Source organism: Camelina sativa, chromosome 12 (assembly GCF_030686135.1).
Source record: "Camelina sativa cultivar CO46 ecotype springtype chromosome 12, ASM3068613v1".
In the NCBI taxonomy this organism is placed as follows: Eukaryota; Viridiplantae; Streptophyta; class Magnoliopsida; order Brassicales; family Brassicaceae; genus Camelina; species Camelina sativa.
In genome coordinates this window covers 8,175,171-8,191,264 of record NC_141891.1, presented here as the reverse complement: position 1 = coordinate 8,191,264, position 16,094 = coordinate 8,175,171, and the positions used below count along the sequence as shown (strand labels likewise).

Genomic DNA, 16,094 nt, shown 5'->3' with positions numbered 1-16,094 from the left:
CAAACACGAACTACTGAAGCAGCAGTTGAATGAGCTTGAGAAAGAATGGACTGACATGAAAACAGGTAAAAAAAACAAAAACTCATCTGCTGTTTCATGGATCACTGTGGATAAAGCTGTTGAGTTGGTCGAAAACTCTCCAAGGAGACTAATGCTCTCACTCCAGCACGAACCAGAGGCAGAGATGATACAAATAGGATCACCCTTAAGGAGAAAACTCTTTCACGACTCTGATGATGATGATGATGGTCAAACCAAGAAGGCGACATCGCTTTCTCATTCATCTTGTTGGTCTTCCAATGTGAAGAGAGCGAGTGATGACAGAAGCTCTGACAAAATAAAGCAATGACAGAAGCTCTCACCGACGTCCTCTCTTTTTTTATCTTTAGGTCGGTGCCATGTCGACGCCATCAAAGTTAGAAATCTCGCCACGCGTGTAAATTGAACCGAACCGAATCGTACCAGACAGAACAAAAACTGATTGATTTCACTAATTGAACCGATGGACTATACCGGAATAGTTGTATGTCGGCATCAGCTTTCTTCTATTCCTCTTCTAAACCGTACCCCGTTTTCACTAAGCAAAAAGAGCCAATGAAAAGAGTGTGAACCAACCAACCTAATCAACTGTAGCAAACCGTACAATACAATTTCTTCTCCAATAGAGAGACTGAGAGAGAGACCTTTCCTTTCTATAAATTAGGTTCTCTTCCTTTTCACATTATTTACCTTTGTCTTCTTCTTACAGAGCAAATTAAAGAGCCTCGATAACTTCACAGACTTGTCTCTCTCTCTTTTTTAACATCGGAGATTTTTCGAAAAACTTCCCAAAGGAAACTTGCAAGGAAGAAGAAAAACAAAAAAAAAAATGGACAAGTTTTGGACTTTCCTCACTGCTCTTCATTCAGGCGCTGGGTATGATTCTTAAATCTTCCTTACATTTTATTATTTCCAACAAAATCACTTCTTTTTATTGTTTCGATTTCTAATTTCTAATTCTCGGTTTGTTGGTATATATATGCAGGCCCATTGTGATGTTGCTCTATCCATTGTAAGTTTTTAATTTTCAAAATATTTTTTTGTTTAAAGATTAGAAACTCAAAATCTGAAATTTAATAAATGTTCGAATTATTTAGGTACGCATCGGTGATAGCAATGGAGAGCGCAACGAAAGTAGACGACGAGCAGTGGCTTGCGTATTGGATTATCTATTCGTTCCTCTCGCTGATTGAACTGATTCTGCAATCGCTTATTGAGTGGATTCCGATTTGGTATACGGTGAAACTTGTGTTCGTTGCTTGGCTTGTTCTTCCCCAGTTTCAAGGCGCAGCTTTTATCTACAACCGTGTTGTGAGAGAACAGTTTAAGAAACACGGCGTCTTCCGCTCTTCCCACCACTCCAAGTCCACCAAGCCCAACATCCTCCAGTCTATTTTCCCTCACCGGGTAAGTAAAGTAACTATTAGGAGTTCTAGAACTCGAATTGTGTCAAAGAAATAAACTTTATTTTTCTTGGATTAATACATTTAATTATAGTCCTAGGAAACGTAAAGTGCCTTACTAATTCTCTTAACGTAGCGACCATTAGCATATAACAAGTGTGTTATCTAGTTTTTGTTTAATTCGTTAATTAATGACTTTTTTGATTAATTAATTGTGATATAGGAGGGACACGAGGCTCACAGTCACTGATTCAGAAGACAGAAGAAGCCTGACTAGTATTATTGTAATGCTCAGAGAGTTGGTGGTGGTCACATCATGATGTCCTGTCTAATCTACTTTTGTTTTTTATTTTTAATTTAGAAAAAAAATGGGTAATGGAATGTTAATGTTGTTGATGATGACTCATGAGGTGTGTGTTTCGATTTATATTAGAAGTGGCTTTCCACCTTGTTGTCGTATTGATTTAGTTTCCACGCGTATATGCTAATGTTGTTCAACCAATCCATCTTTCATTTTAAAAGTCTTTGATGTTTAAGTTTTTTAAAAACAAATGTATCTGAAGTTTCATTATCTTATAGTATGCGACTCATATATCTCACCGAATCAACCCACACTATTTGCAATATCCAAACGTGAGTAGGTTAGTTTGTTTTGGCTGACAAATTAATATCTAAAACAAATAACTCAACGGTATGACATTGCGAAAGCAAATAAGATATGAAAATTTAATTCTATTGATGAAATAAAAAGGTGAAAGTGAAAAAAAAAGGGAGATACTTTTGACTTGATGTGCAAAATTGAATAAACTAAAGCTTCCAAAAATGAAACCACACAGAACTCTAATTCATCCTCTGAGCAGCCTCCTTGGCTAGAACTCTCTCCTTAGCCTTAGTCTTGGCCTGCGATTTGGATCCCATAATACCACCTCCCCACTTCTTACGGTACTCTTCAAACTTGTCATTGAAGTTTGCCTATGCGAGGATACAAATCAAAACCATTTGAAATCATTCTACACACACAAATCATTCCAAAACACAAATGTAAACAATCAACATCATTATTCTCTCACCTTTATGGCCTCCAGGATTCTGCTGAATTCCATCTTGTCCTCGTTCTTCACTGTGGTCAAACACAAGCAAGATGCTGTTTTCTGGTGGACAATCTGCAACAAAGGAACGAGATCACAGATCAATTACAAGTTTTTTTTAGTAGAGAAAATCTGTAAAAGGCCCTTAAAAAGTAAGCAATCATAGTTACCGCTCCCAATCGTGATTTCCCCTTGACAATGCAGTAAGGAACTTCCATTTTCCTGCACAATGCGGGCAACCAGACAACTAACTCAATCGGATCCACATCATGAGCAATCACTACCAATTGTGCCTTGTTCTGCAATCAAACAAAACAGAATAGGTTTCAGTCAAGGTTTCTTCAGCAAGCTTATAAATTCATAGTGAGTGACAATTGAATCAGTCAGGAAGAGAAGAGACCTGCTCGATGAGGTAAGTCACATGATTAAGACCATACTTGACAACAATTGGCTTCTTAGACTCAGAAGGTTTACCCTCAGCCTCAGACTGAGCCTTCTTAAGAAGACGCTCCTTCTTGGCAGCTTTGTCCTCAGGCCTATACTTGAGAAGAACCTTGAACAGAGGAGTTGCTGCAAAATTACACAAAACATTGAGTTTAAATAGCTTAAAGGGTAAATTCAAAAAAAACAGAGCAAAAACAGGAATAGTAGAGATCAAAGACCTAAGCTTTTGTCAAGGGTCTTAGTAAACTGGTTAAGTGCAGGTGGAACCTTCAACCTCTGCTTCAGGATACGTTTCTGCCTCTGCAGACGGATCGATTTAGGCCATTTGATGTACCTGGAGAGATCCTTTTTGGGAGGCAATGCTCCTCCGATCCCAAACTGCTTAGGACGCTTCTCAAATAGAGGGTTTGTTACTTTGTCCTGAAACCCAAATACATTTTCAGAAACTAAGAACAGATCGAAGGATTGATATAATATCTTGAGAGAGAGAGAGAGAGCAAAACAGAATCACTTACAGCAGTCTTCTTCTTGGTAGTCACCTTAACTCCTCTCTTTGGGGCCTAAAAAACAAATTTGAAATGTAATACATAAGTCCAGATTCAATTCCACATTTCTAACCAATCACAGTTGCAAAAACTATAAGATCAGACTAACATAATCCACAGCTAAATCTCAAAAACAACAACTGTTTCGGACGTGGGCAGCGACACAACAGTACACTAATCTAATCTAAAAAAATATTGGATTGAAGAACGAACTCGGAGCAGAAGAATTTACCATTTTCAGCTTTTCTGCAGCTCAAAAACACTGAAAGAAACGACGAACGAAACGAAAGAGAGAGAGACAAGCCGAAGAATTATAAATTAGGGTTTATTTTTTTTTTTTTGTTATGTGAGTTGTCAATATGGGCCGTATGTTGAGATCCATAAAAAAGTAAGCTGTGTAAAATCAATATGATTGGGCTTCTAATTAGATGGCCCATCTATATAAGTACACACAACTAACATAATCAAAATATATTTTTAAAAAACCCTAAAAAGCCTTTTGTTCTTCCCTTTGCTTACTAACTCTCTCCCTCTCCCTCTCTGAAGATTTTAGTAGAGAGAAGAGAACAGAGAGACTCAAATTCGTACCCTTTTTTCCCCGGAATTATTTTTTTTTACTTTAGGAAAATATATAATTCAGTCAGTTACACTTTGAGGTGGTTGACAAAAGCCGAATCGGTGGAACTAAAACAGGAGGGAGAGAGAGAGAGTTCCTTGTCGCAAAGATTTAAAAAGTGTTCCTGCTTTGTCTTTTTCTCCTTCTTCTTCTTCAATTCTTGTTTTTTTTTTTAATAATTGAAACGGCGGTTTCATCTTCTTCCTCTTTTTAAGTGTTTGTTTCTTCTCTCGGATTGTTTCATCGTTACTTATGATGGATAATAACATTGAAGTGAAGCGAGAGATTCCTCCACCTTCTTCTACTACTACTTCGCCGTTTGGCTTTCCCGGAAGTGAACCTGTTCCTGTTGTCGATCTCTGTAGCAGCGATGATGACTCTGACATTGGAGATATCGCCGGTGAATCAAACCAAGTAGGAAGACCTGACATAAGGTATAACTCTGGCAACTTCGTCGGTGTGAAGAGAGCAAGAGATACTACTTTTGGAGCTGGTGATAGGAACAATGTTAAGAAGGTAACAACACTTGAGGAGCTGGCTGTAACGTTGCCTGAAGGATTCGGCCAATCGAATCCGCCGCAGGTTAATGTGACGCATGCTATTCCCGCCAATCCATGTAATGTCTTCAGGCCTATGTCTCCGCCGCCGCCTTCCTCGGGCGTGTCCGGGAGGGTTGGTAGTTGTAAGCAGTTCTGGAAAGCTGGAGACTATGAAGGAGCACCTGGCTCTACTTGGGATCTTTCTTCAGGTCAATACCAAATGTTAATTCTGTTCATTAGACAGTAATGATGAATGTTGATACTTATGTCACACTGTATGTATTTGTGTTTCAGGTGGCTTTGATCATGTAAGAGTCCATCCTAAGTTTTTACATTCTAATGCAACTAGTCACAAATGGGCTCTTGGAGGTATTTTTATTCATCAACCTTTATTCGAGCTAGCTTTACACGATGAGTTTGCAGCCCTCTAATTCGTTGAGCTAATCTGTTTTATTTTGTTCTCTTGTGCAGCTTTTGCAGAGCTTTTGGACAATGCGTTGGATGAGGTGGGTTTAGTTAGTTTCTTAACTTGTTATAATGTTGTTGTATTAGACAGATTGAAGTGCATTCAACTTATGCGTTTGTAGTAATGTTTCCTCTCGTTGATATCAGGTTGCTAGTGGAGCTACTTATGTTAAAGTAGACATGCTTGAAAACAACAAAGCAGGAAACAGAATGTTATTAATTGAAGGTACAATATACACTTTTCTTTAGCATATCTTATTGAATCTCTTCCTTGTTTTTATTCATGTGGTCATGTATGAGAATACTTATGTTTTGACATGTAGATAATGGGGGTGGTATGGATCCTGAAAAAATGCGACAATGCATGTCTTTAGGATACTCCGCCAAAAGCAAAATTGCAAACACCATTGGACAATGTAAGCATTAAAAACTCGAGTGATACTTATACCAAATGTTTGCAGAAACACGTTTAATTCATTAATATGCTTATAGATGGTAATGGATTTAAGACTAGTACAATGAGACTTGGAGCAGATGTCATTGTATTCTCGCGTTGCCCTGGAAAAGATGGAAAGAGGTTAGTTGGTTATCATCAATATGTTACCTCTTTTGGCTATCATGTTCTTATTCGTTTTGGTTCGATTGTATTTTCACTACCTTACAATATGAACAACAGCTGGAGTTGTTATTTTTTGTTATAGTCTATTTTACTTGATGTTGGTTTTAGTTCTACGCAGAGCATTGGGCTCGTATCATATACATTTCTAAGGAGCACAGGAAAGGAGGACATTGTTGTACCCATGGTAATCTTTCTTTGTTTCACTTTGTGGTATTGTTTGTGAACAACTCCATGGTCTGCCACTTGGTTTCCCTATTCTAAGTAGTATTCTGATAACTGCTTGGCTCCACAACATGATTCTTCTGATATTTCGTTAAAATTGTACTGCTTGGTAGATAAAACCTTTGGTAGAGAATCGTGATGTTTCCTTCTCTTTTAGTACCTTAGCTTGTATCTCAATTGGTAACTTTTTTTCAGTACTGCTGGTAACATTGTAACTTAGCTTTGATTTTTAACTGTCCACACATCTCTTCTGCCATAGAAGAACTATTTTTCATGCTCACAACATTTACTTTTAATTTGGATGAATTTGTATGCATTTTATCCTTATATTCTCTTGTAATGTGATTTATAATGACAGCTTGACTACGAAAGAAGGGACTCTGAGTGGAGTAAAATAATCCGGTCTTCCCTTAGTGATTGGGTTAAAAATTTGGAAACAATAGTTGAATGGTCGCCATTCTCTAGTGAAGAAGATCTACTTCATCAGGTATATTTCCCCTTTGTTGAAAACAGTTGCTAAGTCACTTATCCATACAATGAAATTTTCAATGAGAGTTACAACCCAGGAAGCAAAAAGATGAGTCAATTATAGTGATTATTTTAGTACATTCTGAGCTATATGATCTTCTTTTGTTCTCTATCACTCATTTGATGTGGGTTTTCATCTAATAGCACCCTTTGACTGTCTCTGTGAACAAATGTTATGACTAATTTGTTGCTTCATTTGTTGTAGTTTGATCTGATGAAGGATCGTGGCACACGGATAGTTATATATAACATGTGGGAAGATGATCAAGGGATGTTAGAACTTGATTTTGATGCTGATCCGCTTGTATGTATTTTTATTGCTCAATGTATGTAGATTTATTGTGAGATGATGATGCATAGAAATTTTTATGCATATCATATTGTTTATCTGCAGGATATTCAACTTAGAGGCGTCAATCGGGAAGAGAAGAACATTAAAATGGCTGCTCAGTTTCCTAATTCTAGGCACTTCCTGACATACAGACACTCACTAAGGGTATAAACAAGTCAGATGTCTTTTTGTCAAAGTAGTTCTAGTCAGTCTCATGCTAGTTAGGACTGTATATCTGTAGTATTTCAATTATAGTGATTATTTCAGTAGGCAAAACATTTCAGTAATTACTGTAATTGTCAAAATAAAAAAGCTTGAATAGGAATATTATTATGAATCTTGTTCAAATTAGCTGCATGTGCTTCTATTCTAAATTCATTTTTCACATCTTTTTTGACATGTTCCCAGAGTTATGTATCGATCCTCTACCTAAGAATTCCACCTGGGTTTCGTATCATTCTACGGGGAAAAGATGTTGAGCACCATAGCGTAGTGAATGACATGATGCAGACTGAGCAGATCACATATCGACCACAGTCTGAATCATATGGAGTGTTCACAGATGTAAGTTTTAGTAACTTTATAAAACCAGCCTTCATATAGTTCTTATTTATTAGAAGCCATCTTCTAGTTATAATATAATAAAGCTGGTATCGTGCACAACTTCTTTGATCAGATGTCTGCTATTGTAATGATTGGATTTGTGAAGGACGCAAAACATCATGTTGATGTTCAAGGCTTTAATGTCTACCACAAAAATCGGCTCATCAAGGTTTCCTTCTACTTAAATGGCGTTTTGCTTCCCAAATGATATTTAAGATAAATAGTAGATTCTCATATTCTTGTGTTGTTTCTTTTCTTATTAACTTGTGTTATCAGCCATTTTGGAGGATATGGAATGCGGCAGGCAGTGATGGTCGTGGGGTCATAGGTATTTGTTTTTTATGGAAGGTGTGTTACTTTATTTGCTTACTTTATGTGAAGATTACAAAGCTAGTTTCTACTGCTAATAGGTGTTCTAGAAGCTAATTTTGTCGAGCCTGCTCATGATAAACAAGGGTTTGAGCGTACAACAGTTCTCTCTAGACTTGAGTCACGACTTCTTCAAATGCAGAAGAATTACTGGTCTGATTCTTTTCTCAAGTTGTTCTAAGATCCAGCTTCATTGAGCCGAGCATGGATGTTTCAGGGCTAATAATATTGCATCCCTTTTTGACCAGGAGGAACAACTGTCACAAAATTGGCTATGCGCCTAGGCATGGAAAGACTTCAAACGGTTATTATCACAGAGGTATAGTGTCTGTATTGGTTTTATAACGTCCATACCACATTTCTAGAGAGTTTACTTGTAGAGATTGATCATGTAACAATGTCTTGTGGATGTTAAGACTCATCACCAGAAAATTATCCCGAGGGATTTGCTCAAACAAGAAGCAAAACTTCTACCCCAGCTTCTGACAAGTTCTACTCTCCAAATCATAAAGAGGACAATGGTGTATATGATGGGAAAGATGGTGGACAGGTATATATATACTCCCACCAAAATCTCAAATCTAAAATAATGAGGAAAATCCTCAAGGACCTTTCCATCGTAATAGATCTCTCAATGTTCTTTGGTACACTTTCAGTTGCAAGAGGAGCTGCGGCGTGAGAAAGAGCGTAGGAAGGCACTTGAAGTTGAGGTATGGTCCCTACTTTCTGACATTTTAACTGTCTCGACAGTTTCTTTGCAAAGCCTGATGGAATCCTTCCTGGTTAATTTAGGTTCAATTAGCAAGGCAAAAGATAGAAGAAATGAACAAAGAGCAAGCGAATCTGATTCAGATATTCTCAGAGGAACGAGACCGACGTGATGGGGAGGAAGAAGTTCTGAGAAATAAGCTAGAGGTTCTTCATTCATGAAACAAACCTTTCTTGGTTAACTAGTGTTGTAATCATTTTGAATGCTCACCCTTAAATAACAAAACCTAAAACGATTCATTGCAGGAAGCGTCCAACACGATTGATGATCTGTTGAATAAGATTAAAAAGCTGGAGGGATCTAGAGGTCCGAACTGGAGACATTGAACTTGCATATATGGGGAGGTTAGATTACGACAACAAAAAGGTATATCTTGTGCTTGTGTAAACCAATTTGATTAATAAGGCTTGTCTAGCATCTCCATTTAATTTATGACTCGACCAGGTCTGGTTGGGTTGGATACCATGTTGTAAATTAGTGTTATTGATAGGAAATTTGTAACATCTCTAAAATGTTTTTGACCTTCGATTGATTTTCCATTTTTTTTCCTTTACAAACTTCACTGTATCTTTAGCAGCTGTCATTTCAGTAACATTAACGAACTTCCATGTGAAAACCAACCAAAATTAGTAGTAATAATTTGGGTTGACTTTGTAGAGATCTTGGCTCAATTATATATATATCCATACCAATATGACTATACAAAGGAATGGATGTCTAGTTTATTTGATGTCAGAGGGGATTCAAATTTTTTTTTTTGTCATATGTTATTTAAGAAGGGAAGCATGTGTGGTTTTGAATAAGGTCAACTAAAGAAATGGGAATCATTCCAAAAAAAATGACAAAATGAAGGATAAATGAAGAGGAGGGCATGGGCAAGGTTTGTTTAAAAGAGAAGCAGCAGACCAAAGCTCCCTGCAAAACTCTGTTTTATCAATGACACATTGTGCTCTGTCTGTCAAAAGCAGAAAAAAAAACTTGCCTTCGTTCTGATTGCATTTATTGCTTTATTCCCAAACAAACTGCATAAAATAAGTAACAATATATATATGGGATGTTATTCTTTTAAAACTATTTGAAAAGCTCACATTCTTTTTAAAATTGTTAAAATAGTACTATTTGCATTACTCTTTAGGGATTTTTTTTTGAAAAAAAACAAATGAAAGCAAATGTTGAAAACGAAAAAGCCAACTTGTCATGTTGCGAGTCCCTTGTTTCATCTCTCTGCCAGAGTGAGCCAGTCAAAATAAAAGAAAAAAACTCACTTCTGTTTTTCGCTTTTTTGGCTTACTTGTGTGTCTGTTGGTTTGGGTTTTGTTTGGCCTTTATTTTCGTTTATAGACTCGAATTGATCAGTGTTACTCTTTTTCCCACTGTAACCAAGATCAAATCTAAGTTGATCTTTCTTTACAAAAAGTTTTTGATTATGCAGTGTGAACAATCCCATTTAAGAGTTATTTTTCCTCCCAAAAGACATGAAAATTAAACAATTTTTGGGTGCAAGTTTATATAAGTTCTTGCCTTCTTGGTACAAAAACATCATCGTTTATTAAAAAAAAAACAAAGGGAAAATTCCCAAAAAAAACACCAACTAATTTTTATTTGGAAGAAAAAAACACCAACTTTTAAGGCTTCCAAAAAAATACATCAACTAATTTTTTATGACTAATAAAAACCCAAACTATAAAATGTTGGCAGATTCATACAAATGATATCAAACAAAAAAAAATATTCCAATTTTACCCTTTGAAAAAATCTTAATTTTATTTGTTTAAAATTAAAAAGAAATCACATATATAAAAGTAAAGTTTTGGTCTCTCCTTATTGGTTGATTTCACTTAATGCTTTCTAATTTATTTATTTTTTATTTGCTTTGTAATTGTTTAATTTCTTTAAATAATATTTAAGACTCAAATAACACAATATATTTATAACTCACACATTAAAATAAAATTATAACTGAAATAAAATAAATTATGCATTATCTCATTCTCTCATATTAACATTCTTTTACTTTCAAATTTTTCATATTCTCTCATTCTCTTCTAGACTTCTACAATACCTTAAATAATTTTTTTTTTTTTTTTTTTTGTTTTTGATTTCTATTTTTGTTGTATGTGTTACAAAAAACCAAATGAAATATCATTGTAATATTTTAATGCTAAATTTTAATTTTAGAGACTGCATATATATTTTACATTGTTCTTAATTTTAAAGATTCATCTCAATTATCTAATTTGGATCATCATCTTATAATTAATCATTCTCTCCTCATCTCCCACCAATATCAAATGTTGTTATTTCTCATATGTGTTGTAAGAGTTTGATTCTATATTTTAATTTAGAAAGTATTATATATATTTAACATTGTTTTCAATTTTTATTTTATTTATATATAAATAAAATATTTCTTTTATATTACTTGCCTTTCTAATCTATTCATATTTATTTTTAAAATTTTCATAGTTAAATTTAAATTCACATATGTTGGTTTTAAGAAAAAGAAAATCAAGTTTAACATATATAATTCACATAAATAATTCACTTTAATATATATAATTGACTTTTTCCATTCATTATCACTCAAACACACTATAATTAACTCCTCTAATTAAATTATTTTAGAAATGTAACTTATATCTTTGAAATCTTATAAATAAACATTGGAATATTTTAATCTTATAAATAACCAATAAGGAGAGATCAAAACCTTACTTTTATATATATGATTTCTTTTTAATTTTAAATAAAGGGTAAAATTGGAATATTTTTTTTGTTTGATATCATATGTATAAATCTGCAAACATTTTATAGTTTGGGTTTTTATTAGTCACAAAAATTTAGTTGATGTATTTTTTTGGAAGCCTTAAAAGTTGGTGTTTTTTTTTTCCAAATAAAAATTAGTTGGTGTTTTTTTTGGGAATTTTCCCAAAAAACAAAGTATCATATAAAAAGAGAGAATATGAAAAACAAATGGGTACAAAAAAAACATCAGGGTCGGGGGATCATAAATGCAATTAAAGGCGCGTGTTAGAGAGACCTCGTGTGGTTCTGATTTCTTTCCACGTGAGGATGTGACAATTTAATACTACTACTACTCCACTTGCATACAAATAATTACCCAATCTTCTTCCTCCTTCATTAATCTGATCATAAAACAAGTATAAGACAATCATTCATTCCCCATTCACATGGACTCGATCCAGAAAAATTATAGTACTAGTTCATAATTATTGAAATTACGTTTTCACCCTTATATTGTAGTGTATTCCTAATATTTTCTTTTTTTCCTTTGTTGCGAGAATATGTTTTACCACCAACTGCATCAGTAATAAACGTACCAACCCATTTGTGGTTGGTTGGATGGATGGATGGATACAAGCGAGATTCATTCCTAAAGTTTTCTAACGGTATCAATCAAAGCGGTCCACCACATTAACCATGTCACGACTCACGACTCTATACCATATATTAAAAATTCATCATTTCAAAATAAAATGAAGAAAACACACAAAAAGAGTTCCCTTTCATCTACTATCAAATTTTATTGAACATATACGTACATAAAGTGAATTAATAATACTCGAAATTGAGCATCTTTTATTCTTTACCATGTCTAATAATAAGAATTTTTTTTTTTGGGTAATTTTCATCAAAACAAAATATTGTTAAAAGGAAGGGACTATAAATACGACTGTAGACCTGTAGTGTATATAATACACAGACGAGAACCATCCCCACATCCATTTTTTTCTCTCTCTATAAAATCGCTTCGTCTTCTACCTCGGCGACACCACTTGCAGACGAAGAAACTTAAAGGTGAGTGAGAAACTCTCTTTTAAAAAAACTGTACGGAGTACATGGAATCTGTAGGAGATGTGTATTTTGTATTCTGGAATTTTCTCCATCATCTCTCTCTCTCTCTCTCTGTTAGATACTTTTTTGTTTGTTTGCTCCTGCTTGTTTCTCTCTGTTTCACTAAGTTCCACTCTCTTCGTTTTCCGTCAGATTCAGATTGCTTTTTTTCCAGGAAACTCGATTCCTTACTTTTTTTTTCCTCCATGTTTGTCGCTTTTTATGATACGGTTCATCTCTGTCTCCTGATTCGCTTTACGATACGATTCCTGAATCGCTTTCGTCTCCTAGCTTGATTTTGATTTTTAGAATAATATTCACTGTTTTTGTTTACTTTTTGCGATGAAGTTTTTTTTGCTCCAGAAACTAGTTAAATCTGGTAATGCATCTCGCCGTCGTCTTCTCTGATTTTAGGGTTTTAAGCTTCTCTGTTTCTCTGTACATTTCGCTTTTCATTTTTTTTTTTGGGGTCAAAAAAGAATTTGAAACAGATTCGTTAAATCAGGAGCAGTGCAAAATCTCCATTTTCCTATGATTTAACTGTTCATTTGATACGATTGATGCAAAGACAAGACTAGTCGTGTGATTTTATTTATAGATATACTCATAAAAAGGTCTTTCTTCTCTTTCCTCTGATTTTTTTTTCAGATTTTCCGGTGAAGAGTCAAACATCGACGTTGACGGAACAAGAGGAGAAGACGAGAGAGAGAGAGAGTCAGAGCTTCATCGTCATTAGCTATTTTTTTTTTTTAGTTTCCCGACGTCTAACCACATGAACCGGCGGCGACTTCTGATTTCGGCGATACTTCTCTCATACTTTCTTCTTCACGGCACGGCTCTCGCCTCCGGTACTACTAGTTAAATTCCTAAATCAGATTTTAGATTCACTTTATTGTTAGTAACACACTGGCTGAGTGGTGCATGAATTGGTTTTGAAGAAACAGGGGTAAAGCTTAGAGGTAATCTGGATTTTACTAAAACGACGACGTTACCTAGCTCTTCGCATCGGAAGATGCTTCTTCTCTCTCCTGGTAATTTTTTGAAACTTTTGTTTTTTTTCTTTTACCAAATCGATGATTGATAACTTTTGTGTTGAATTTTGTTAAATTTGTCTATGGTTGCTCCATTTTTGGTTAAGATCCTCGTGAAATGGTGTGATTTTGTTTGTTTTGTATGCATCAGAACCTCTTCCTCTCTCTCTCTTTGCTCTTCTCTGTAAACACACACACACACACCTTACCTGATGCGTTTAGTCCTTTTTTGTTTGTATTTTTGTCACAGCGTCGTCGTCAGTCTTTCGCACGTCTGTGTTTTCTTGCTCCCCTTTTGTTTCTTTTTGTTCGTTATACTTTTGTGGACCCTATTATTTCCATGACTTATCAATCATCTGTTGAATTATAATAAATACAAACAACATCATCCTCTTAAGATTTGAGTTTTTCAAATCAGCTCTTGAATCTAATTTTTTCTTCTTGTTTGTTATAATTAGTAAAAACAAAAAAAAATAATTGGTGAAATTAGTTGATGACTTGTTTGACTATTGACTCTAGTCTAGTGTGCATACATGTGTAGCGTAGAGCAATGCTTAAACAGCTTCCTACTTCATCCAGCTGTCAAATTGATATAGTATTTCTCTTTATATTTTCTTTCTTCTACTCCAATAATTTTTGGTTATTATTCCATTAAGTTTTACTAGAAAATGGAGTTAGAAAGTACGAGTCTTTATTTTTTCTTTGTATCCAATAATTTTCGAAATTATCTTCTTAACAATGTAGCTAATGTAATATATAGACTAAAAATTTCCTCTGTTTATTTTGAAAAAGAAAAAGGAAAAGTTGAAAGGAGGGCAGAGCCAGAGAGGATAGGAGACAAGTGCAAGAGTACAGACATAGTGGTGAACCAAGCTGCAACGGAACCAATGCCGAGCGGGATACCAGGTTACACGGTAGAGATTACCAACATGTGTATGTCTGGATGCGTTATTTCGAGGATCCACATCAGCTGCGGTTGGTTTAGCTCAGCTAAATTGATTAACCCAAGAGTCTTCAAGCGTCTTCACTACGACGACTGTCTTGTCAACAACGGCAAGCCTTTGCCTTATGGCTCCACACTCTCTTTTCACTACGCCAACACTTTCCCTTACCCTCTCTCTGTCGCCTTCGTCACCTGCTCTTAGCTTGTTTGCTTTCTTTTTTTTCTTTTTTCTTTTAGGATAAGATAGTAGCAACTGAGGGAAATTAAGAGAGTCTTATTAGATACGGAAATATGGAGATTAGTTTTATTCATACGAATGCTACCATCATCCACTTTTGTTTTTTGTTCTCTTTGGATGTGGAAACAGTGATATATATAAGTATATAAAAAAAAAGGAATCTATCAAACTCTTTTTCCCTCTATAAAGCTTACCTTATTATTCATACGAATACCATCATTACAGTATGTTTATCTAAAAGTAGATTTACCCCTCCCTCTCTTTTTAGTATGATTAAAAAGGTTTTGGTTTTGATTTTTTATAATTAATTGATCAAATCAATTAATAAAAAATAAATTCGAAAGATAATATATATATATATATATTTTTTCGGGAAGATTTTATTTTTCAGCTTTAATATACTATTGATTTTTAATTTATAAAATACATTTTCTTTTATGTTTAGAAAGTAATTTAGTATAATGAAATAGTTGTTTCAAAGGGTTTATGCCTGCATTTATAACTTTATCAGTTTATGTATGCATTTATATCTTTATATAAGTTGCTAAATGCTAAGATTACGACTTGTGATATACTGTATACGTTTTCTAAAACAAATGAATATCATTTGATAACAAAATAAAGGGAGCATATATTTGCTGGTCAAAGTTGTTCAGCATTTGCTTTCCTTTTTCTCTACAAATTCAGGTTATTATTTCCGAACAAGGGTAAAGAATATTAGTTTATCTTTGACAATCTTAAATCATTCATTCGCGAGAGATGCACGTGATCAAGACTATCAAGTATAAAAAGATGGTATGCTAAAACTTGAAGTTCATTTTTTATTGAACATTGATAAGTATCATTCAAATTTTTTATAATGTGTGGCTCCTCTGTAATTCATATAATGTTTAGTGTCACATTCATAGCTATTCTTTTTGGTGGTCTATGCCAGGTTAGTCGGCATGTAAGTGTGGATATCATCAATGATATTGTTCCAAATGTTTAATTGGCACTACACTTCAAATCGAAGGACAAAGATCTTGGATCACAATCTTTAGTCCCTCATCAACACTGGGGATTTAGAGAAGCTATTAATATTTGGGAAACAACTTTGTTCTTTTGTCACTTTCAATGGAGAAGTCAATCTAAATGGTTTGATATTCGTGTAACTAGGAGAGATCAATATATATGTGAAAATCGTCCTTGTGTTTGGAGTATAAGACCTAATGGTCCATGTAGATTAACAGGTCAAGAACAATGTTTTCCATGAAATGCTGAATAATGTAACAAGATTTTATATTTATAAGCTAAAGAATAAAAATAGTATTATTTTCCTTTTACTACACCAACATTTGATGTCTTGGTTGTGAAAGGTAATTTAGTATGGTTTGATACCAATCCTGCGCTTTCTTAGAATAGTCTAGTAGAGACGAAATTAAGAGCCTTACAGATATTGAAATATGTG

At 34.5% G+C, this 16,094-nt stretch overlaps 4 protein-coding genes and 1 pseudogene across 8 annotated transcripts; 4 read left to right on the top strand and 1 right to left on the bottom strand.

The window, feature by feature from the left end:
- The first annotated feature begins 576 nt into the window (after window positions 1-576).
- On the top strand, window positions 577-1,963 carry LOC104730948 (HVA22-like protein d). The gene is made up of 4 exons (XM_010450196.2): window positions 577-915; window positions 1,025-1,051; window positions 1,137-1,446; window positions 1,666-1,963. The coding sequence occupies exons 1-4, from the start codon at window positions 869-871 to the stop codon at window positions 1,690-1,692; spliced, it is 411 nt and encodes a 136-aa protein (XP_010448498.1). The 5' UTR covers window positions 577-868; the 3' UTR covers window positions 1,693-1,963.
- Window positions 1,964-2,154: 191 nt separating this feature from the next.
- Window positions 2,155-4,017, bottom strand: LOC104730947 (large ribosomal subunit protein eL8z). Its single transcript, XM_010450195.3, has 7 exons — window positions 3,752-4,017; window positions 3,490-3,534; window positions 3,193-3,394; window positions 2,931-3,100; window positions 2,701-2,829; window positions 2,513-2,605; window positions 2,155-2,414 (listed from the first exon to the last, which is right to left on the bottom strand). Exons 1-7 carry the CDS (start codon window positions 3,752-3,754, stop codon window positions 2,283-2,285), a joined length of 774 nt encoding a protein of 257 aa, XP_010448497.1. The 5' UTR covers window positions 3,755-4,017; the 3' UTR covers window positions 2,155-2,282.
- Window positions 4,018-4,020: 3 nt separating this feature from the next.
- LOC104730946 (protein MICRORCHIDIA 7) lies at window positions 4,021-9,137 on the top strand. Of its 2 annotated transcripts, XM_010450194.3 has the most exons (19): window positions 4,021-4,883; window positions 4,969-5,043; window positions 5,146-5,180; window positions 5,287-5,365; window positions 5,463-5,555; window positions 5,632-5,716; window positions 5,867-5,942; window positions 6,339-6,467; window positions 6,714-6,812; window positions 6,903-7,004; window positions 7,248-7,403; window positions 7,516-7,611; window positions 7,719-7,770; window positions 7,853-7,964; window positions 8,060-8,130; window positions 8,228-8,361; window positions 8,468-8,521; window positions 8,604-8,726; window positions 8,826-9,137. In XM_010450194.3, the coding sequence occupies exons 1-19, from the start codon at window positions 4,388-4,390 to the stop codon at window positions 8,904-8,906; spliced, it is 2,148 nt and encodes a 715-aa protein (XP_010448496.1). In that variant the 5' UTR covers window positions 4,021-4,387; the 3' UTR covers window positions 8,907-9,137. The 2 variants fall into 2 exon arrangements, with proteins under 2 accessions (XP_010448496.1, XP_087334625.1); XM_087478499.1 differs by lacking the exons at window positions 4,021-4,883; window positions 4,969-5,043; window positions 5,146-5,180; window positions 5,287-5,365; window positions 5,463-5,555 and having other exon boundaries at window positions 5,642-5,716; window positions 5,877-5,942.
- Window positions 9,138-12,272: 3,135 nt separating this feature from the next.
- Window positions 12,273-14,835, top strand: LOC104730945 (protein TAPETUM DETERMINANT 1). Of its 4 annotated transcripts, none has more exons than XM_010450193.3 (4): window positions 12,273-12,399; window positions 13,084-13,283; window positions 13,380-13,466; window positions 14,259-14,835. In XM_010450193.3, the coding sequence occupies exons 2-4, from the start codon at window positions 13,208-13,210 to the stop codon at window positions 14,609-14,611; spliced, it is 516 nt and encodes a 171-aa protein (XP_010448495.1). In that variant the 5' UTR covers window positions 12,273-12,399; window positions 13,084-13,207; the 3' UTR covers window positions 14,612-14,835. The 4 variants fall into 4 exon arrangements, with proteins under 4 accessions (XP_010448495.1, XP_010448494.1, XP_087334628.1 ...); XM_010450192.2 differs by having other exon boundaries at window positions 12,279-12,399; window positions 13,374-13,466; XM_087478502.1 differs by lacking the exon at window positions 12,273-12,399 and adding an exon at window positions 12,510-12,814.
- A 310-nt stretch (window positions 14,836-15,145) lies between these two features.
- LOC104730944 (S-protein homolog 20 pseudogene) lies at window positions 15,146-15,899 on the top strand (annotated as a pseudogene).
- The last annotated feature ends 195 nt before the right edge of the window (window positions 15,900-16,094 follow it).

Bases quoted from the DNA above. Each gene is read 5' to 3' on its own strand.
- LOC104730948 (XM_010450196.2), top strand. From the start codon at position 869: ATGGACAAGTTTTGGACTTTCCTCACTGCTCTTCATTCAGGCGCTGG. The intron at 916-1,024 runs GTATGATTCTTA...ATATATATGCAG, and splicing joins GCTCTTCATTCAGGCGCTGG to GCCCATTGTGATGTTGCTCT. The intron at 1,447-1,665 runs GTAAGTAAAGTA...ATTGTGATATAG, and splicing joins AGTCTATTTTCCCTCACCGG to GAGGGACACGAGGCTCACAG.
- LOC104730947 (XM_010450195.3), bottom strand. The intron at 3,101-3,192 runs GTCTTTGATCTC...GTAATTTTGCAG, and splicing joins GACCCTTGACAAAAGCTTAG to CAACTCCTCTGTTCAAGGTT. The intron at 2,830-2,930 runs GTCTCTTCTCTT...GTTTGATTGCAG, and splicing joins TGACTTACCTCATCGAGCAG to AACAAGGCACAATTGGTAGT.
- LOC104730946 (XM_010450194.3), top strand. From the start codon at position 4,388: ATGATGGATAATAACATTGAAGTGAAGCGAGAGATTCCTCCACCTTCT. The intron at 5,717-5,866 runs GTTAGTTGGTTA...TGTTGGTTTTAG, and splicing joins CCTGGAAAAGATGGAAAGAG to TTCTACGCAGAGCATTGGGC. The intron at 6,468-6,713 runs GTATATTTCCCC...CATTTGTTGTAG, and splicing joins AAGAAGATCTACTTCATCAG to TTTGATCTGATGAAGGATCG.
- LOC104730945 (XM_010450192.2), top strand. From the start codon at position 13,208: ATGAACCGGCGGCGACTTCTGATTTCGGCGATACTTCTCTCATACTTT. The intron at 13,284-13,373 runs GTACTACTAGTT...TTGGTTTTGAAG, and splicing joins CGGCACGGCTCTCGCCTCCG to AAACAGGGGTAAAGCTTAGA. The intron at 13,467-14,258 runs GTAATTTTTTGA...ATTTTGAAAAAG, and splicing joins GATGCTTCTTCTCTCTCCTG to AAAAAGGAAAAGTTGAAAGG.